We start from the raw sequence: 22695 nt of genomic DNA, 5'->3' as shown, positions 1-22695 counted from the left end.
TTTGGACAAGCCAACTTCATTTAAGAATAAGGTGCTGTGGACTGATGAAACTAAAATTGAGTTATTTGGACATAACAAGGTGCGGTATGCATGGATGAAAAAGAACACAGCATTCCAAGAAAAACACTTACTACCTACAGTCAAATTTGGAGGTGGTTCCATCATGCTGTGGGGCTGTGTGGCCAGTGCAGGTTCTGGGAATCTTGTTAAAGTTGAGGGTCACATGGATTCCAGTCAATATCAGCAGATTCTTAAGAACAGTGTTCATGAATCAGTGACAAAGGTGAAGTTGTGCCGGGGCTGGATCTTTCAACAAGACAACGACCCTAAACACTGCTCAAAATCTACTAATGCATTCATGCAGAGGAACAAGTACAGCGTTCTGGAATGGCCATCTCGGTCCCAGACCTAAATATTATTGAAAATCTGTGGTGTGATTTTAAGCGGGCTGTCCATGCTTGGAAACCAACAAACCTGAGATGTTTTGTGTGGAAGAATGGTCCAAAATACCTTCAACCAGAATCCAGACTCTCATTGGAAGCTATAGGAAGCATTTAGAGGCTGTTATTTCTGCAAAAGGAGGATCTACTAAATATTGATGTTTTTTATTTTCTGTTGGGGTGCCCAAATTTATGCACCTGCCTAATTTTGTTTAAATAATTATTGCACACGTTCTATGAATCCTAAACGTTATTTCACTTCTCAATATCACTGTGTTTGTCTGCTATATGATATGTTTAACTGAAATTGATGAACCAAACAACAAATGATTTATAAAGGAAAATCATGGAAATAATCAGGGGTGCCCAAATGTTTACATACATACATATAATAAATTGAATCGCATTTTCTCTGGTGGGGAGGTGGCACACCCTAGGGGGCACGTCCTTGCACACACCTCTGTTGCTTGCTGGATTGCAAATACAGCTGTGATTTTAATTCAGCAAATAATAATCCATGTCAACAAAGGTTTGTAATATGTTGTGGGGTTGATATGACTGAATGTCGTGTGTCGCCTGGGTAGAGATATGTGCTCCCTAAAGTGCCACTCTAATTTTTGTCCCGTTTTCTTGGCAACAATAAGAGCACATCCCCACACACGCATAACTGCCCACCATGTTTAACAAAAAACACAAATTTCTCCTTGGCCATTCGTTTTGTTGGTCCACTTGTGGATAAAAACAAAGGACCAGGCTGATTTCCCCTGCCTGCTATGCGATGTTGCGCACGCACAAATCCACTCGCACTTACAATGTCCCTGACTCAGCGCCGGTCTAACAAAGGGTCCAGCAGCTACAAGCAAATGCCAGAAAAAGAGCTTTGACTTATTTCTCAGTATCTGGAGATATCTTTGCCCCACAGTCTCGTGTCTGGCTGTCAAAACAGGGACACCCACAAACACGTTCACCGCAACACAAACAAACACTGAAAGAGACACACACCTACAAAATGACAGATGCACATTCAGGAAATGAAAAGCAGGCACCCGGGGAGAATAAGTAAGAGTGAGAGCAGTGAAAGGAGGAGGATGAAAATGGGGAAGAGATACTGAGCAAATAGATAATGAGTGCTTGTTGATGTGTGTGTGTGCGTGCGTGCGTGTGTGTTCGCGCAGCGTGATTTCTGACTGCATGTCGGAGAGGTCCATGGGGGTGTTTGTTGACCAGCTGTAGAAAAGTGATTGGGTTGATCTTTGCTGAATGATGGCAGCCCTGCTTTTCCAAACGCTTAACAAGACGACTGACTGGTTCTCAGCCTCCCTCATTATTTTTGTTTTCCTACGAAAGTCTCTTCCTGCACTGATCTCATGGATTGCTGGAATCATTTGACAGCTTTGAGCCAATTTGATTCTCATTTGTCTCATATTTTTTAACATATTTTCTTTTTTAATCAGCAATTTCTGCTTTGAATACTTTTGAACTTTCAACCCAGATCACATAGCGGTTGATGGACAGCACAACCTGACTTTACTGTACATAAGTATCATGATTGCTGTGCACAGTGGTGGTCAAATCCTTTTCGGAGTTAAAACTGGGGATCATCAGGGATGTGTTCTGGCTCCTCCACTGTTCAGTGCTCTCATGGACTGGGTGTTGAGTAGGGTCAGGGAAACCAGTGGTCTTGATGCCTTTTTTGATAAGGAAAGGTTTTCTGGTCTGGACAATGCTGTGATCCCTGTGAACTACAGAAGCTGAGTGAGGAAATGGGGTCTCTGGATTTGTCATAGTCCTAGATGGTAGAAAAAGAAGCCAGCTATCAGGAGAACTCAGCCCTGGTTAGAGTTAGGGGTAGGGGTAGCCCCTGGTCAAGATCACATTAGGCAAACTTCTCCTGTATCCTCCTAGATATTCAGGCTTTCATCGACTTTCAGAAGTGTAGCTGTATGTGATGAAAGACCTGAACTTGTGGAGACATTCAATTCAATTTTCAGTTCCAATTTAATTTCATTTATATAGCACCAAATCACAACAGAGTTGCCTCAAGGTGCTTCACACAAGTAAGGTTTAACCTTACCAGCCCCCAGAGTAACAGTGGTAAGGAAAAACTCCCTCTGAGGAAGAAACCTCAAGCAGACCAGACCCAAAGGGATGACCCTCTGATTGGGCCATGCTACAGACATAAATTACAGAAAAATTCACAGAACAATTCACAAAATGAATATACAGGAAATGCTGTTGGTTTACAGGACAGGAGGGTCGCCAGCACAAATACAACTCCCATCTCCCATCAGGCATAAGAAAGACAAGAAATACCATATAATTTGCCAGCATTAAACAAGAAAAACAGAAGAAATACTAAGGTGATCGCCGACCAGCCCTAAGCTTCACTAAAAGACCCTTAATTTAGGTAAAGTTGAGGCTGCAGCACGCTCCGTTTACTAATAAAATGAATTAAAAGTAAAAAGCATAAAACAAAACTATACCAGTATGCTAGCCATACGAAAGGGAAAATAAGTGTGTCTTAAGTCTGGACTTGAAAGTCTCCACAGAATCTGACTATTTTATTGACACAGGGAGATCATTCCACAGAACAGGGGCATGATAAGAGAAAGCTCTATGACCTGCAGACTTCTTATTCACAGGGACACAAAGTAGTCTTGCACCCTGAGAACGCAATGCCCAGGCCAGTACGTAAGGTTTAATTAGGTCAGCTATGTAGGGAGGTGCCAGTCAGTGAACAATTTTATAGACTAGTAGCAGAACCTTAAAATCTGATCTCACTGGGACAGGAAGCCAGTGAAGGCATGCCAAAATGGGTGTAATCTGGTCAAGCTTTGTGCTTCATTTCAGAAGTCTGGCTGCAGCATTTTGAACCAACTGAAGAGCCCTAATGTTGGACTGCGGTAAACCCGAAAATAGAACATTGCAGTAGTCCAATCTAGAAGAGATAAACACATGGATCAAGGTCTCAGCATCAGCCATCGACAGGATGGGATGAATCTTAGCTATATTTTGCAGGTGGAAGAAAGCAGTCCTCGTAATATTTCTAATGTGGAGGTCAAAGGACAATGTAGGATCAAAAAAGGACGCCAAGGTTCCTCACTTCGTCAGTGTGATGTATGACACACGAGCCTAGGCAAAGCATTAACTGGTCAAATTGATGCCAAAGTCTCATTGGACCAAGAACCATCATTTCAGTCTTATCAAAGTTTAAAAGTAGGAAGTTTCAACTTCTCACTGATGCAAGGCAGTCTTCTAAGGATTTTATGTGAACAAGATTACCAGCAGTTATCGGCATGTATAATTGAGTATCATCAGCATAGCAGTGAAAGGTAATCCCAAAATGCCGCAATATGTGCCCAAGGTGTGCTATATAAAGGGAGAAAAGCAGGGGGCCTAAGACAGACCCCTGTGGAACCCCAAACTTAATGTCACTAAGGTTAGAGGTAGTGTTACTGTACAAAACACAGTGAGAACGACGGCCATGCAAGGGCACTCCCAGTAATCCCAAAATGATTTTCCAGCCTATCAAGTAGAATATGATGATCCACGGTATCAAATTTAGCACTGAGATCTAACAGCACCAGAACCTTAGTGGTGTCCGAATCCACTGCAAGCAGATCATTCACCACTTTAGTGAGAGTCATCTCTATGGAATGATATTTTCTAAAAGTAGACTGCAGTGGCTCAAAGAGATTATTCTCAGTAAGATAGTCCACGACCTGCCGTGACACCACTTTTTCCAGAATTTTAGAGCAAAATGATAGATTTGATATCGGCCGATAGTTTTTCAATACATTAGGGTCAAAATTAGGTTTCTTAATTAATGGTTTAATCACTGCAGATTTGAAACATTTAGGAACAGATCCAGTAGTTATAAAAAGATTAATAATTTCCAGCACAGTCTGCCCAAGAGTGGGCCACAGGTCCTTAAACAGTTTTGTTGGTACAGGATCAAATAAACAGGTTGTGCTTTTTGTTGCCATTATGAGTTTTGTCAGCATGCCTAGTGAGATACTATCAAATTCTGTAAAACTAGGTAATACCTCAGTAGTGGTGCCCACATCAATAGCAGCATGTAGTGACTGGGTTAAGGCATGCTGGGATATGTTTAACCTAATGTCTTCTATTTTCTTCTCAAAGTAATCCAGGAAATCTTGTGCTGTAAAAGGAGAGTGAATAACAGGTGGTTGTCCATGAATAAGTGTTGCCAACATGTCGAGCAAGAACTTTGAGTTATGCTTGTTTTTGTTGATCAAATCAGAGTCATAGGTCTGCTTTGTAGCCAATAATCCATGCTTATAGTCTAAGATAGCATCATGCCACGCAAGGTGGAATACTTCTAATTTTGAACAACGCCATTTCCGTTCTAGACCTTTTGCCTTATGCTTGAGGTCACGCAGGTAATCACTGAAGCAAGGTGACTGTGATTTGGGGGAGCGCGGTTTTAACACAGGTGGCGCGATCATGTCAAGGGTAGTTTTGAGCACTGAGTTTAAACTATCCACAAGACTGATTGGGTATTTGCCAAATGTGAAGCTAAGACATCAGGCAGTCTAGCTTCGAGTTCAGTCTTAGTTGAGGAGTTGATGCATTGCCATAATGATATATAAGGTTGTTGTTCCACTAAACACGGCAGCGAAACTGTAAACTTAATAAGTGAGTGATCAGAGACCACTGATGTAAGAGGCATGATATCAATATTCGTGACAGCAATACCACGTGCGAGAACCAAATCCAGGGTATTTTCACTAATGTGCATCGAGTCCTGAATGCATTGCCGAAATCCTAATGCATCCACAATTTCCAGAATTGATTTGCAGAAGGGATCAGAAGGCTTATTTATATGAACGTTAAAGTCACCAATGATCAGAATGTTATCTGCAGTAGTTGACAAGTTGGAGATGAATGCACCAAATTCATTTAAGAATTCAGAATATGGGCCAGGAGGCCTATATACGGTGACAAAGTAATACAGCATATTTTTATAGTTCTGACCTTGGCAATGCGTAATATCCTGAGCAGAGCAGAGAATCAGATGCTCAAATGAGTTATAATTGTAACCCCCAACAGCTAATAAGCTAAACCTAGATTTATAAATAAGAGCAACACCCCCACGTTGCTTCGCATCACGAGGGATGTGACTAAATGTATATGCTGGTGGGCAGGCCTCATTTAAGGGGAGGACAGCTGTAGGTTTAAGCCAGGTTTAACATAACCCAATCATATTTAAGTGCTGATCAATAATTAATCAATTATTATATTTAATTAATCAACAATGACTTTGAGGACAGTGATCTTATGTTAATGAGACCCAGATTAAGGACCTCAGTAGAGTTGACAGTTGTTTGGATTTAGGGGTGGTTCCAGAGTAGCATATATAAGATGCTTCGAAGTAGGTTTTGATTTGAGACATCCCATGAGCGTTGTAGGTAGCAGACACAAAATCTTTGCTATTGCTGGAACAACCACTGGACCATCCTCAATTTCAATATCATCCAATATAGTAATGGCTATTATGTTTGCAAAGCATATCCCTCTATGATTTTTATGAACACATCTACGGAAGCAGACCACAGTCTCAACTTGTTGAATTTCCCTCCCTGGTAGATAAACTGTACTGTCGCCATAGTGGATTTTCTGCACTAATTTATTGGATTCCACACCCACATTTGTTATAAGCCTTGCAGGGTTTCTAATCACCTGCTCCGTGGCCTGCTGTAAATTCCTAATGTTACCGTCCCTATAGAGCTCTATCTATGTTCGCAGACAAGATGGCAGCACCTTCCCCAGTAGTTTGGAGGCCATCCGGCATCAGCAAGCCACAGCAGCCCCAGAAAGAAGGCCAGTTATCAATAAAGCTAAAGCCTTGCTGTCTACAAAATTGCACCAGCCACCTATTTAACGATGTCAGCCTGCTAAATGCCTCATCATTACCCCGGAAGGGGTGGGGACCAGAGACTATTAATCAATGCCAACACATCTTTCTGGCAAGGTCACAAGTCCTCTCTATGTCCATTTTTTTGACCTCTGAGTGCTTCATCCTGACATCATTGGTGCCGAGGTGAATAACTATGTGAATATATCTCATGTCATCTCAGCGTCAGCACCCTAAGATGGGATGCAATGTCAGGAGCTCTGGCCCCAGGAATACATTTGTCAGCCGGCATCTGTAACCTGACTTTGCAGGTGATAGAATCCCCTATCGCTAAAGTTCAGTGTTTTGGCCTGGAGACAGGAGTGGAAGTCATTTATGGGCTCAGAGAATTCACATCAGGCAATTCTAATGCCGCGTTCACACCAGGCGCAATCAGACGCTACAACTTCGCGGGGGTCGCGTGGTGAAGGATGCGCCTCCTTCGCCCGGTGTGTCACTCTGCTTTTGCTGCGAAAATTTGCCCCGATGCGTCATCAAATAGGAGGAGCTTCCATTCCACTCGCCAGCTCCAGTTGTCAGTCAAGTTAAAATGACGAACCTTGATCACACAGAGTGAGTTGTTCAGGTAGTATCATTATTTGCTGCAGGAGCTGCGTCTGGATGACGGCAGCTTTCAGCGGTCCTTCCGCCTCTGCAGGACCCAGTTTCAGGACCTCCTGTCCCGTTCACGCGTGCACATGTAAACAATTAATAATAATTAAAAAAAGAAACTCTGCTGCCTGCTGTGGGGCTGCTGCTCGCTCTTCCCCCAAAAACTCTGTCATAATTGTGTTTAGAAACCAGTCACCATTTGTTTTATTATACATCTGTGTAGTTAATTAATAAAATATTCTCCACAGACAATTCGCGTTCATGTAGAAAGAAAAAAAAAGAAACTCCACTGCTTGCTGCGGGGCTGCTCCTCGCTCTTCCCAAAAAAAACTCTGTCATAATTGTGTTTAGAAACCAGTCACCATTTGTTTTATTATACATCTGTGTAGTTACTAAGTAAAATAATCTCCATGGATGATTCGCTCACGCGCACACATAAAATAAAAAGAAAAAGAAATTCCGCTCCCACTGCTGTGGGGCTGCTGCTCGCTCCAAAAACTCTGTCATAATTGTGAAATAAAGGACAAAATAGACATAAGTCCTGCTCACAGGCTGCTACCAGATACAGGACATGTTCACATCTTCAGTCAAACTCCAGACATCTCCACGTCACTACATATTCAGTCCCTGATTGGTCATCGCGGCGTGACGTGACGAAAAAGTTCAGATTTTTCAACTTGGGTAGGAGGGCAACGTAATGTGATGCAACGCAATATCGCACCACAAATGTGCCAATTGCTCAAAATCACTTCACTGGCGTTGCTTCATTCACGTCTATCGCATCGTGCTGCATGACTTGGTGCCAAAACGCGTCGTTCCATAGGGATTACATGGCAACTTGTCGCTGCTGTCGCTCACGTTGCGCCTGGTGTGAACGCACAACCGGGCACCAGGCCCTATGGGGCTTCCTCCGCCTAGCCACAGTCCAAAAGCCATCCTATTTTCTCTGGATCCTCAGCCTTTGAGATTGAGTGATGGCTGGAAGAATTTATGGAGTAATGAGGTCGCTCATCAGATGTTTTGATGATGCCTATACTTTTGCAGGAGAATGAAAGTCCAAGGTTTTGGTATCCTGGTACTTCCTGTCTTACTGTGTGATTGTGAGTCTTTGACACTAACCAGTGACATAAGGCATCAACTGGATGTCTTTGCTACTAGGTCTCTTCAGAAGATTCTTTGTTACTCCTGCCGTGATATTATCACTTTCATTGTGAAGAAACTTCAGTCACAATATTTTGATCATGTGGCGCATATCTCTTGACCTAATCCAGGACACTGGTGCCTCAGCCTCGTGGATCCAAGTGACAGGAAAAGGCCAAGGGGACATCCATGTGTCAGCTGCAGGAGATAGACGCCTTCTTTGAGAAGTACAAATAGTCCAGTTTGTCTGAGTGGTTACCTTCCAGCACCCAAGGTGGTTCTATAATGTGGTAGAAGGGCCACTGTTTGCTGCAAGACTTGACCCAGTACCACTCAATTCTTGTCACAGCGCTCAACCTTGTATTTTATACTCAGTATAGTTTGACAAAAATAAGTCCAAGAGAATAAGTTTAAATTGGAGGTGGGTGGAGGGGGACTTATGACTTAATTTCCAAAGACAAATTTCTCAAAATTGCAAAATATCTCAGATATTGTTAATCTCCCCCTAAAGTTCATTAAAGTTGTCTCAAGTACTTTTTTCTTACATGACAGCACACACATGTGCAGCTTTGCGCACACAAAAACTGGCAATTACACTTTGGATTGCCAAATAATGATTTGCCTTTTAAAGAGAGAGAATTAAATGGTTGACTAGACAGACTTTTCTGACATGTTCAGCATCTTTCTCCACCTCCTCCTCTTCTCGTTCCTGCTCTGTACCTTCTGAACTCCGCTCTGCATAGCAATGGCTTTTGGATTGAGCTGTTCATTCAGCCACGCACAGATAAGTGCAGCATAGCGGGATGAACACAATGGAGAAATAAAAGAAGGCTGAAGAAGAAAGTGGGGATGGAGGCAGAAAAAGTCTTGCTTTCTCTTTCATTCTCTCGCGCTCTCTTTCCCTTTAAAGAGCAAGGAAAGGAAAGCGTTTTCTTGACCAAAAAAAATGTAATCCTCAGCAGATATACAGTATTCAGTCATATTGTTATTTTATTTCCAGCTATAAAATGAGCTTAGGGGTGATATTGGGTGTTAACAGTGCAGAAAGGTTTAAATGACACTAAGGATGCAGAGGTGTGTGTGTGTGTGTGTGTGTGTGTGTGTGTGTGTGTGTGTGTGTGTGTGTGTGTGTGTGTGTGTGTGTGTGTGTGTGTGTGTGTGTGTGTGTGTGTGTGTGTGTGTGTGTGTGTGTGTGTGTGTGTGTGTGTTCACGTGGGTGCATGCAAATGGTACATTTGCGCTTTGTGCGCTTCAAATCCTAAGCTGCTAACACAGGCACTTGGATTGGAATACCAAAGGACAAACATGGATAGAAAGTGCAGGATGGCAGGCGGGGTTAAGATTTGACAAGAATAAAGCAGCGAGAGAAAAGTACAAACACATAAATCACAACTCCACAGGGTGCTTCCCGCCTTGAGGACTAAATGCACAGATTATGTTTTGGCTGGTGGATGCTGTGTTTGTATCTATGCAAGCAGAAAGAAAGAGGCTTTCCAAGGGTGAGAATTTAGCGAATCTGCACACACATCGTGGCTTATAGGGCATATCCAAAACCCACAAAGACGGCTCACCTTGGATGGCTTCCATCCAACTGGAAGGAGCTCAGAATGAATTAGGTCTTGTTGCCCGTATAAGGATGGTGACGCATTTTTCACATGGTCGAAGGTTGTGAGCTCCACTGAAGACCAAGATAATAAAGACTTATCAAGAAGTTGAAGAGTGAACCTGCCAGAATCCTACGAATAGCCTGGTGGCTTTTAACTGGCCAAGTGCATCAAGAATACGCCAACATGTTCTTATTTTGATGCACCAATTAGTGATGGCAGCCAAACCTCTTTGAATTGCTGGTTGGCTTTGGCCTTCAACTGGTCAAGCACATCAGACATTCTTATATGGAGTTGCTAAACTGTAAAGCTTTGGTAGAAACCTTTGAATGGGGCTTGGTGACCTTCAACTGGCCTACAAAGAGTACTCCAACAGCCTTTTCTTTGGAGGAATCTGTTAATTTGCTAATTTGTTTTGGATTTCAACTGGCCAAGACATAAAGATATCCAACAAGTTCTCATTCTGAGGTGTCAAAGTGTGGTGCATTTTTTTTAGTGCATTGAATTGAAACAAGATTACTGTGAAGCTCTCCAACTTGATACCTGCGACAGAGCAGAACACAAGTTGTGTGATTGTATCTGTCTCCTTGTGCTCAGATTATCCATGTGTCAGTCAAAAGATGAGCAAATTTTGTTGGTGATCTGAATCTGTGTCTAAATGGTACTTCTGCCTCCTTCTTCTGAATCTTTAACGTTGCACACAAGGGCCTGGTTTCATGAAGCACTCTAATCATGTCAAGTCAGTTTAGTTGACTAAGTTTTTGATGTTAGTTCTTACACAAAGCACTTAGTCTGCAAAAGTTTTGCATTAGCCGACTGAAGTTTTTAGCCTGGTGCAGAGGAGGTAAATCTTATCAGTCGAGAAAACTTCAGTGTCTTATCTCAAAAAAGGCAGCTATCAGGTACCACCACTTGCTGGAGGAGGAAGGAAGGAACGGGTGTTCCCGGACCGGAACAGTCCATTGGAGATGTTTACGGATGCCGAGGTCGGAAGTGCTTCTCATGCATGAACCAAGGATTAATTGCTAAATTTATTGTCAGAACCACTTTGTTTAGGAGTAATAATTGTGTAAATCTTGATGCAGAGTTGAAGAGAACTCAAAGCAGTTGTGTGTTTGCATGAGTGAGGAAAATGTGGATGTGTTCACATGATAGAAACATGTTTAAAAATGAACAGTTGCTCTGCCTGGCAACTCAATGCATGTTACAGGCTTAATACATGTCAAATCCAAACACAGGAAGAATTAATCAAAACATCAGGGTTTTCAAACACATTTTGGCCCATGATTTCCCTGTTCAGAGTGGAGCTGAGGTGCTTGATGTGCACTAACGCCCTGAAAAAAAAGGACTTTTCAAGACTTTTACTGAGTGGTGCGCCGATTTGTGTCCTCTTTAAAAATGATCTAATCAGTGACCCGATCCATGACTTTTTTGAGCTAAAAGATGCGATACTTTGTAGAAATGACCCGAGCTGATATTCCTTGAAATGTAATGGGTTATTTTTCCGACCAGGGTGAACCTTTTCACTGAGTGTAATGAAAATATATTACAAACACCATAGATGCAGTAGCTTCACCCCATCCACACACGACCTTCCCACCGATGTTTGTGAGTAAACCAGCAAACAAACTAAAAAGCATAATAAATATTGGAAACATAAATCACTTTGGCAGCCGAAAGTATCCCTCGTTCTCCTCAGAAGCAATTGTTCACCACAGAACAAGACATTTAACTTTGACCATCAGAATCTGCTCATGTGCAGTGAGCTCAAAAAATACAGTTAATGCACTGGACGGATCCATGATGTGGAACTGTGTGACTGTGCAGCAAGGCATTCAAGCAAATGTTAACCCGTTAACCCTTCCTGGATAAATAAAGATTAAATGGAACAGACAGACAGGAAGGAATAATGGAGATAGAGATGAAGTTCACTTCATGTTTACTGCTTCAATCACTTGAGCTTAGTGTGAACTCTCGACCATGTTCTCCTTTGGAGATAGTATATCTTCAAGAGTGCATACTTGGGTCACCGCGGTGTAGGCTCAAAGCAAACTGTCTGAATAGAGATGTTTTCCTCCCACACTCATCTACTTCCCTGCCTACTCTGTCTTATCTAGGTTAACACATGGCCACAGTGATTTGCTCTTCTTTCGTTACCTGCTAGGTTTTTAATGACTTTCCTCCCTAAAGCTTTGTGCCAACTGTTCTGATTGTGTAGCTGAAAATACCACCGGAGAAAGGAGCAGTGGCAGTGTTTCTTTCAGAGAAGAGAGGTGAATTAGTGAGTGGTTTGAATTTCATCCCATCATTTTATAGGTCGAGTGATGGAGAGACTCTGAGCAAGAGCACCAGAAAAGAAGAGATGCAAATTGCCATTTGTGAACAAGATTCCATGCTATGCATGTTTCTGGGTCAACACTTCACTCTTCCAAAATTTTATACAAAAGCACAAAAAAGTAAGTTATAACCGACCCAAAATAGATGACCAACAATAAGACCAAATGTTAATACCATAGAATAGAGGTCTTTACCAAAACAACAGTATAAGACATCCAGTATGCATGCCGATATTTGCATCACCGTGTTTTTGATATATCGGTGCTGGATGTGGCAAGTAATTAGTTCACTTTGTGTGCGGTGGCACTGTTGGCCTTAAAGTTAAAAAAAAAAAAAAAAAAAACAGATCAGCAACAGTACGTATCGTCTCGCTGTGTTTTGGGCTTCATAGTGTTCGTAGTGGCGATGCAGCTAAAACAGCAGCACACCCACAGGAAGCTTTAAAAACACATGGACACTTTCATTTCTTTCAAATGCTCAGTCTGTTTCTGATGATGGCACATGTGATAAAACCTTCTTACCTGTTGATCAGGTAGCACTTTGGACAAACATATGAGCGTTTTCTTCCTGTTCACACAGACTATGCAGGGGTGTAGCTAGAGGGGCTGACGAGGGGATGGAACTGCCCTTTTGAGAAAAGGTCCATTTTTAAAGTTATTTTATACATTTTTCATCATCACAATGACAAAGTTTAACAACTAAAATGTTTTAACAAAAATTTAATACGAGGTCTGTCAATAAAGTATAGTTCCTTTTTATTTTTTTCAAAAACTATATGGATTTCATTCATATGTTTTTACGTCAGACATGCTTGAACCCTTGTGCGCATGCGTGAGTTTTTCCACGCCTGTCGGTGACGTCATTCGCCTGTGAGCACTCCTTGTGGGAGGAGTCGTCCAGCCCCTCGTCGGAATTCCTTTGTCTGAGAAGTTGCTGAGAGACTGGCGCTTTGTTTGATCAAAAATTTTTCTAAACCTGTGAGACACATCGAAGTGGACACGGTTCGAAAAATTAAGCTGGTTTTCAGTGAAAATTTTAATGGCTGATGAGAGATTTTGAGGTGATACTGTCGCTTTAAGGACTTCCCACGGTGCGAGACGTCGCGCAGCGCTCTCAGCCGCCGTCGTCAGCCTGTTTCAAGCTGAAAACCTCCACATTTCAGGCTCTATTGATCCAGGACGTCGTGAGAGAACAGAGAAGTTTCAGAAGAAGTTGGTTTCAGCATTTTATCCGGATATTCCACTGTTAAAGGAGATTTTTTTAATGAAAGACGTGCGGACGGGTCCGCGCGTCGGGACGCAGCCGACGCGGTGCGGCAGCACAGGAAAAACACCTCCGTGTTGATAACCATTTGTAAAATCCAGGCGGCTTTTGATGGCTTTCAGTGGAGTGAGTATATAAGAAATTGTTTAACAGCTGGACATGTTCCAACTTGTCCTTAAGGCTTCCAACAGAGGCGTTTTTCCTGTGGCGGAGCATCGCGGCGGCTGCGAGCCGACGCTGCAATGAAATCCATATAGTTTTTGAAAAAAATAAAAAGGACCTATACTTTATTGACAGACCTCGTATATTCCTGTGCCCTAGTTTTACTACAGTTCTGCACTAAGTGGAATTGATGAATCATATTTTATGCTGGATGCTTCAATAGCCATCTCGGGGATAAATATGTGAACTATGTTTTTCCTAAAACTGCAACACTTAAGCCCCCATCACACATGGCAAGAATGTGCAGGAACCAGGCCAAAACGGCAAAAATTGCTATAATTGGATGCATTCGGGAGTGAAAGAGGCATGGTTAGCCATGTAAAAAGGCATCCAGATTACCTAGTCCACACCTGCACAATGGCATCCAGAGCATATGTGGACAACAGATAGATGACACAGACTGCTGTCAGACGGCCATAAAAGGTGCTGCAGACTGCCTGATGTCCAAACATCTGGATGGCAAACATGGGACTGGAGTGGGAGGGGGCGCTGTGTTCCTCCCTTTGCACTGGACTCCGGAGTATGACGAACATATGGACCGGACTCACACCATATGTGTCAAAGTGCGCACACTTAGTGGCTCATGCAGCCATTATGAACACACACACACACACACACACACAGCTGAGTGACTATTCCACGTGTGCACGACTGCGCAGAGCACATGAGCACAGGGTGCACGTGCGCACAAGCCACTGGACACCTTTGCTGAAAGTTTGCAGTCGTCCCACCATGCATCAGACGCAGCCTTTCCAGCAAACTTTAATTTATTTGTTCTTTTTGTCAAGATGGCGGCGCACATCGATGCAGTGGCTTCTCTAGCTCCCGGTGTAGTCCTTAGTAAAAATAGTAGTTTTAGCAGTGTTTGCAGCTCTAGTGTTCTGAGTAACACAACAAGCATAAAATACAGCTCCAAAGATTTTTTCAAGCTAAACAACTGCCGTCATGTCCGAATCCACCCGGACCTAAAAGCAACGCTCGGCAGATTGACGATCCTGAGAGCGCGTCGCAGCTGGAGCCGGCTCAGACTGAAGAGAAAGCGCTGTGCATGCGGGCGAAAATGCGGAGGTCTGCTAAACAAGCTAAAAGCTAACGGCGGAAGACCGGCTATCCCATCACTATTTCTAACGTCTGTGCACTGGATAACAAAATGGACTTGCTACGCCTGAGATTACATCAGCAGGACATGCGGAGCTGCAGTGTTTATGTCCTGATGGAGACGTGGCTCAGCAACAACATGCCGGACTCTTCAAGCTACACGAGCGGATACTCTTCCGTGCGGACAGAGACCAGCAGCACTCCGGTAAAACCAGAGGAGTAGGGCTGTGCATCTACATTAACAAAGGTTGGTGCACAAACTGTTCTGAGGTGGAAAGACACTGCTCTGAAGCTGTAGAATATCTTACAGTAAAATGCCGCCCTCATTATCTGCCGCGGGAATTTACAGCAATGTTTATTGTGCCCGTCTACATCCCCCCACGAGCTAATGCTAGCGACGCTCTGAAGCAGCTACATAACTCCATCAGCTTGCATCAAAATAAACATCCAGATGCACTGTATGTAGTAACAGGGGACTTCAACCATGTAAACCTGCAAAATATTCTCCCCAATTTCCACCAGCATGTAAACATCACCACACGAGGGGAAAACATGCTGGACAAAGTGTATACAAATATATGTGGAGCTTACAGAGCAGCCCCCCGCCCCCATCTCAGTGCCTCAGACCACATCTCACTCCTCATGCTTCCTGCTTACAGTCCATGGTCGAAAAGCAGGGACACCATCACAAAGACCATCTCTGTGTGGCCAATTGGTGCCGTGTCCATGCTTCAAGACCACCGACTGGCAAATGTTCAGAGCAGCTGCAACAACAGGGAGCAATGTGGACCTGGAGGAATACTCATCGACTGTGCACTGCTACATCCGGAGCTGCATAGACAATGTGATCACCTCCAAGACCATCACCATCAGGCCAAACCAGAAACCCTGGATGACCAGAAAGGTGCACTCCCTGCTGAAAATTCGTGATGCTGCATTCAAAGACAGCGATGCAGCAGCACTCAGAGCAGCCAGAAGGAACCTGTCGATGGAAATAAAAAGAGCTAAGTCCACATATGCCCTCAAGGTTCAAGGCCACCTCCAATCCAACGACCCACGGAGCATGTGGAGTGGCATCAAATGCATCACAGACTACAAAAACAATGTAGCACAGTGCTCTGCAGACCCAGTGCTCCCAGACACTCTGAATGCCTTTTATGCGCGTTTTTAGGCGTCCAAGACCACCACCCCCTCCTGAGTCCCTTCCTCCCCCAAAAAACCCCCACTCAGCATCATCACTACAGCTGAGGTGAGGAACGTGCTGCAGAGGATCAACCCCCAAAAGGCCACGGGCCCTGAGGGAATACCAGGGCCTGGGGCCCCAAAAGACTGTGCACACCAGATGTCTGAGGTTCTGGCGGATATATTCAACACCTCTCTGTCCCAAGCCAGAGTTCTGCTGTGCCTCAAGACATCAAGGATAATCCCTGTGCCAAAGACCTTTGCACCATCCTGCCTCAACAACTACAGGCCAGTTGCACTCACCCCCATCACCACAAACTGCTTTGAGAGGCTGGTGATGAGGCGCCTGAAGCAGACCATCGATGTGACTGTAGATGAGCACCAGTACATGTACAGGCAAAACCAGTCCACAGCTGATGCCATCTCCACCATGGTGCTTCAAGCCCTCTCCCACACAATGCAAGGCTGCTGTTCCTGGACTTCACTTCTGCGTTCAACACCATCATCCCGCAGAAACTGGTTTCCAAGCTGGCTGAACTAGGAGCGCCCTCAGCACTGTGCAACTGGATCCTGGACTTCCTGACTGGGAGGCCACAGAGTGTCAGGATCAACACCACCTCATCCTCCACCATCATCCTGAACACTGGCTCACCCCAGGATTGTGTGCTCAGTCCACTGCTGTACACATTGATGACTTTCGACTGCAGAGCCCAGCACAACAATAATCTTAAGTTTGCAGACGATACAGCAGTGATCGGGCTCATTAGCCAAGGGGATAAAACAGCATACAGGCAAAAAGTGGAGAACCTGAAACGGTGGTGTGGAGACAACAACCTTATCCTCAACACTCAGAAGACCAAGGAGATAGTTGTTGACTTCCGCAGTCAGCCCCCACCATCCCCTCCCCCCTCTACATCAACGGAGCAGCGGTGGAGATTGTCTCCTCCATCAGGTATCTTGGAATCCACCTCTCCAACACTCTCACCTGGCACACTAACACCACGGCTGTCATCATGAAAGCCCACCAACATCTCTATTTTTTGAGGAAATTGGGAAGGGCCGGACTGAACAACGAGGTCCTCAGGGCCTTCTACAACTGTGCAGTGGAGAGTGTCCTGTCCTGCTGCCTCCCTGTGTGGTATGGTGGCTGCACGGTGGTGGAGAAGAAAGCGCTGCAGCTGGTGGTGAAGGCTGCACAGAGGACCGTCGGATGCAGCTTACCAGCCATTGGGGACATCTATATCTCCAGATGTAGAGAAAAAGCCACCTGCATCCTCCGCGACTCCACCCACCCTGCACACAGTCTGTTCACACCCATTCCCTCTGGAAGGAGGCTGTGGAGCATCCGGGCAAAAACATCCAGACTGAAAAATGCTGTCAGACTGTTGAAAAGTTCAACATCCACCACCAAACTGTGAACATTGCACTAAATGCACATTGTCACCTTCTTAATATTCTAATGCTGCTGCTGCTGCCGACCCTGTGCCTTGTGTATATATTTTATGGCCACAGGGGTGCGCATATTGCACATTGCAAAAGTTTATATTGCAAAAGTTTATACAATATGTTAGGTTAAAAAAAAAAAATGTCCCAGTTAACTACACCAAGACCTGGAGAAACTGCATTTCGTTCTGCCTGTAAGGGTCGAGTGACAATAAAAGTGAGTCTGAATCTGAGTCTTTGTTGCTTTCTTCAGGAGCACAACACAACTCGGCCTCATAGTCCGATGTGTTCAGGACCACCGTGCATCTGCCTTTATTTGCTGGCAGGATAAGGATGCTTTGGTCCTTCTGCAGTGCTGCCAAAGCTTGCTGTTCTTCTCCTGTGGTGTTGGATGGTGCTAAGCCTCCTCCGTCCAACATCACAGGAGAAGAACAGAAAGCTTTGGCAGCACTGCAGAAGGACCAAAGCATCCTTATCCTGCCAGCAGATAAAGGCAGATGCACGGTAGTCCTGAACACATCGGACTACGAGGCCAAGATCAACAACTTGCTCAATGTGTTGGGAAGGTGTCGTAACATGGACCCACAACAGGGGGCGCAAGTGAACGGACAATGGATAAGAAAAGGAGTAACAATTTAATGTTGCGAAAGTACACAACGGAATACAAACAGAAATTACAGGTGCCAGTTGTATACAAGAGGACAGTGGGCAGGCTCGAAGATAGGAGACCTCTGATGAACGAGGAGCCGGGGCCCACACCGCTTCCACCACCAACGGCCTGAAGAACACCGGAGCCGCCAAGTCCTGAATCCCCAGGTGGTCTCTGTCCTCCGTTGTCGGCCCTGGTACTGCTGGCAAAGAAGACACAGAAGGAGGTGAGTGTGAGTCCTCACACTCAGCAACCTTTACACTCAAAGTCTCTGGGAGGGAAAACCTCCACCTCCAGATACGTTTCTCTCGTGCAGCTCCTGTTGGTCCCTCTTCTGGATCACCACAGGAATGCGGCTGCACACAGAACAAAGTTTAGACAATCGATAATCACAGCAGAGAAGATTACCTTTGTGGTAGATGATTTCTCGGCGAGGAGGTGGAGTTGTGATCCGCTTCTTGTAAGGAGGTTAATGAGAGACAGCTGGTGAGGTTGACAGGTGACAGCTGTCACTTCCAATAGCTCTGGCGCCCTCTCATGCTTGAAGCCCGCACTCCAAGCAGGGCGCCGACTGGTGGTGGTGGGCCAGCAGTACCTCCTCTTCAGCGGCCCACATAACACAATGACTCCAGTACATACGAACATCTGAAGAGAGACCCCATTAGTGGCTATAAGAAGAAAATCATTAGCTGCCTCCAAACCCTGGAGAAAAAGGGACTCATCGACAGGCAGACATACTACAGACTGTACCCGGGGGACGCCACTCCATGCATCTATGGACTGCCCAAAATCCACAAACAGGACGTGCCACTCAGGCCTATTGTATGTAGCACAGATTCCATCACATACAATTTGGCCAAGCACCTCAAGTGGATTTTGGCTCCTCTAGTGGGTAACTCAGACCACCATGTGGAGAACACAAGATTTTGTGAACAAAATCAAGGACCTGCAGCTGGAGGCAGATGAAACTATGGTGTCATTTGATGTGACTTCATTGTTCACCTGCATCCCCACCGCTGAGGCCATCTCAGCTGTGAGGCAGAGACTGCTGGAAGATGTCTCTACCTGAAAGGACCAAACTTACACCAGACCACATCTGCCAACTCTTGGAGATCTGTCTTAACACCACGTATTTCCTGTTTAGCGGGGAATTACTACAGGCAGATCCATGGTTGTGCGATGGGGTCTCCAGTATCCCCCATTGTGGCCAATCTGGAGATGGAGCGAGTGGAGAAGACAGCCTTGACATCGTTCACGGGCATCTCTCCCAGTCACTGCTTCAGATATGTCGATGACACATGGGTTAAAATCAAGCAACAGGAGGTCGAGGACTTTACAGAACACATCAATTCGGTGGACTCCAGTATCAAGTTCACACGTGAGGATGCCAACTTGTACAGAAAGCCCTCACAGTATGTGGGTACCCACGATGGTCCCTGGACAAAGTGCAGAAGTCCCAGAAAACAAAGACACCAGATAGACAGGAGATGGAGACAAGAAGAAGAGGAGTGTCTCTCCCTTATTTAGCAGGAGTAGGGGAAAAACTACAGAGGATCTTCAGACAGCATAAAATCCCAGTTTCCTTTAAACCAGTCAACACCTTGAGACAGAAATTAGTTCACCCTAAGGACAGGATCCCTAGTTACAAACAGAGCAATGTAGTGTATCATATCAGATGTCAGGAAAACTGTAATGAACACTACATAGGTGAGATGAAGCAACTTTTACACAAGAGGCTATACCAGCACCGCAGAGAGGTCGCCAGTGGACCTCAGTCTGCAGTTCATCTCCACCTGAAAGACACTAACCACACGTTTGAGGACAAGGAAGTTAAAATCTTAGCCAGAGAGAAGAAATGGTTTGAGAGAGGTGTCAAGGAAGCATTCTTTGTAAAACAGCTGAAACCCAGCCTTAACCATGGAGCGGGTCTCAGACACGCTTTGTCCCCTGTTTACAATGTGGTACTCAGGTCAAAGCAGTTTCAGTCTTTTGTTCATGGTAATGAGACATTCACGTTATCAGGAGAGAGTTGTCAAGGGAGCCATCAGGGGAGGTTTCCATCCTGGCATTAGGAGAGTGCTAACTAGAGCAAAATAGGTTCTAATTAGAGCTATTGTTTAGTCACTAGCCTATACCAGTCATCCTCTCGGTAGGTGGGGTCTGGTTAGGTTAAAAAAAACTCCAGCTTTTGTTGGCTTCTGGTTTATTCTTCTCTACAAGAGTCAAGGAAGAAGTCAGACTACCAGAGCAAGAATTTTAGCTGAGGAAGCTTCTGTGATTTGAAACGAAACATCCTCACATCAAGCAACCCAGTCCAGTCGAAGATTCAAGCTTCTCTACTGTGATGTGTTCTTGACAAACAATAATGCGTGAGCAAAACAAAAAGGGGCAGAACTAAGAAATACTGTGACTAGTCTAAAGAGGGAAAAAACAAGGAACCTAAGCCAAACTAGGACGACACAGATACTGGCTAAGACAAAGCAGAATACAATAAAATAACTGATGAAGGCAAAACAAACTATTGGTTAAACCGCAAATAAACAAAACCTGGTGGATACAGAATAATGCAAAGAATAAAACAAGATAACTGATAAACAGAAAATGCAATTAATGACAAATGGAACATAATCATTAAGCAACACTGAAGATAAATAACAAAAACCTGTGACTAAAGCATAATACGATAAATGAGCTCAATAGAACTAAACTAAGACTAAAGTAACTTAACGGACCATGAGTGAAAGAAACAATAACCAACTACAGAATAAATGATAACCAAAGAATGAACTGTGACAAAAGTGCAAAACAAAGAAAAGCAACAAACAGAACCAAACTGAGATTTAAAGTAAAAACTTAAGAAAAATAAAACCAGAAAATCAGAGGAAATACACCAAGAGCTAAGGCCTATACTCCGAGCCAGGGCTGAGCACGACATGAGCAGCTTTTGTCACCATCTAGTGGAAGATGTGAGCATTTCAGGGCTTCTGGTACATGTACTACTTGCAACCCAAAATTCAGTAAAAAAAAATGGCATTTATAAATGTCGGAAATGCATGATTGATTGAATTATCTATTTTTTTGCTTACAGTGTTAATGTATAAACATTGCGATTTTGAGAGTTTTGTGGTTCTTGAGGTTTGTGTGTGTGTGTCGAGAGAGAGAGAGAGAGAGAGAGAGAGAGAGAGAGAGAGAGAGAGAGAGAGAGAGAGAGAGAGAGAGAGAGAATTTGCTGTGTGTTTTCTTGGGCAACAGTATTATTTTATGAGGGTTTGTTTCTAATTATCATTTGACCAAAAAAATGTATTTCCCAAAGTTCCACTTTAATTCTCACAGGGTGTTTCCACAGCGAGCTTATTTGAAATGTGTGATTAGGAACCTGGTGTGTTTTGTATCCAGAACATATGGTTTTTGTTTACATCTTTTGGCTACTTAAGGGGGGAAAAAGTGTGAAAGCAAACTAAATTCAGGGAAATGTGCAGAATTGACACATTTAATTCCCTGCTGCAAAACAAAGTAAACATACTGAAAGTGTGAAAAGGCCCAAAGTGGCTGCACGCACGGCAGAATGAAAGCTTTAGTTACCAAAGTACAAGGAAAATGATGTTTATGTGACTCCTGGTGAGACTGAGAAGTCACCGAGTCAGATTTTGTTGTGTTCATCTCTGAAGGTGGAAACGTGCTGCACAGTTGTGTAGAATCACACACTCTGGGCTCTTGTGTTCTTTGTGGTCATTTTGATGCAGATGATATAGTTTTGTCCAGGCTAAGATTTCAGATCCTGCACATGCTCAGTGTTGCAAAGCACTAATGTGACAAGGCAGCGGAAATTGCACCAGGTCACATCCCTCATCAATGTTTTAGGGTGGAGAAATACATCTAAATATGAGCATGCACTTTGAGGAAAGGACAATGACCTGTTGGAATCCCCTGTAGTCACTCTGTCTTATCGAGTTCATTTTGGAGATGTGGACTGGTAATTATTTAGTATGTTTGGTGTGTGTGTGTGTGTGTGTGTGTGTGTGTGTGTGTGTGTGTGTGTGTGTGTGTGTGTGTGTGTGTGTGTGTGTGTGTGTGTGTGTGTGTGTGTGTGTGTGTGTGTGTGTGTGTGTGTGTGTGTGTATACACCTGCAGGGCAGGAAGTGGTGAGTGCAGAAAACACTCCAACTCTCAGAGCTGCTTGTTTGACTGCAGGCGTGTGGCTTTGTTGTATTTAATTTAATTTTGTGTGTGTTTGTGTGTGCGCTTAGGCTTTCTCTGGGAACTCCAACTCTGAGAGTGTGGTCCGTCATGAGCTGCAGCAGGGATTTGTGGCCCGTTTCCTCAGGCTGATCCCACTCGACTGGAGCGAGGAGGGACGGATCGGTCTGCGCATCGAAATCTACGGCTGCTCGTACTGTGAGTAGAGTCCAATATCTCACTTTATGTTGTCTTCACATGAAGTGGAGCAGATAACATCAATTTCACAGCAAAATCGTGCAAATGCTGGTACAAACACCAACTTTGGCACGATGAGTCCCAAGAGAGTATGAACCAAATGTGGTGGATTGGCTACTTGAAAATAGCTGCCAATAGCTGCATAGAAGTCCCCAAATATTTTTATCCCAAAATATTTTACTCCCAAATATTCTAACCCTAACACCCCACCCCCCCCACCCCCCCCACCCCACCCCCCAAAAAAAAATGTCATTACTTATTTCATTTGTGTGATCTTGGTGTAATTGTAGGATTTCAGTCCTGCCAGATTAATGAATTCATGTATATGTCACTCTTAGTGGCATAAATTGGCAT

The 22695-nt window shown here is 44.2% G+C and overlaps 1 protein-coding gene across 1 annotated transcript in view; it reads left to right on the top strand.

Annotated features, from left to right (window-relative positions):
• cntnap2a (contactin associated protein 2a) overlaps positions 1 to 22695 on the top strand; it is a 1233088-nt gene that overhangs the window by 588664 nt on the left and 621729 nt on the right. The window contains 1 exon segment of the mRNA XM_034162408.1: positions 22155 to 22302. Coding sequence (XP_034018299.1) covers positions 22155 to 22302 — 148 coding nt within the window.

Source organism: Thalassophryne amazonica, chromosome 1, assembly GCF_902500255.1.
Source record: "Thalassophryne amazonica chromosome 1, fThaAma1.1, whole genome shotgun sequence".
Taxonomy (NCBI): domain Eukaryota; kingdom Metazoa; phylum Chordata; class Actinopteri; order Batrachoidiformes; family Batrachoididae; genus Thalassophryne; species Thalassophryne amazonica.
The sequence above is the reverse complement of the archived record's forward strand: the minus strand, read 5'-3'. Positions and strand labels throughout refer to the sequence as shown.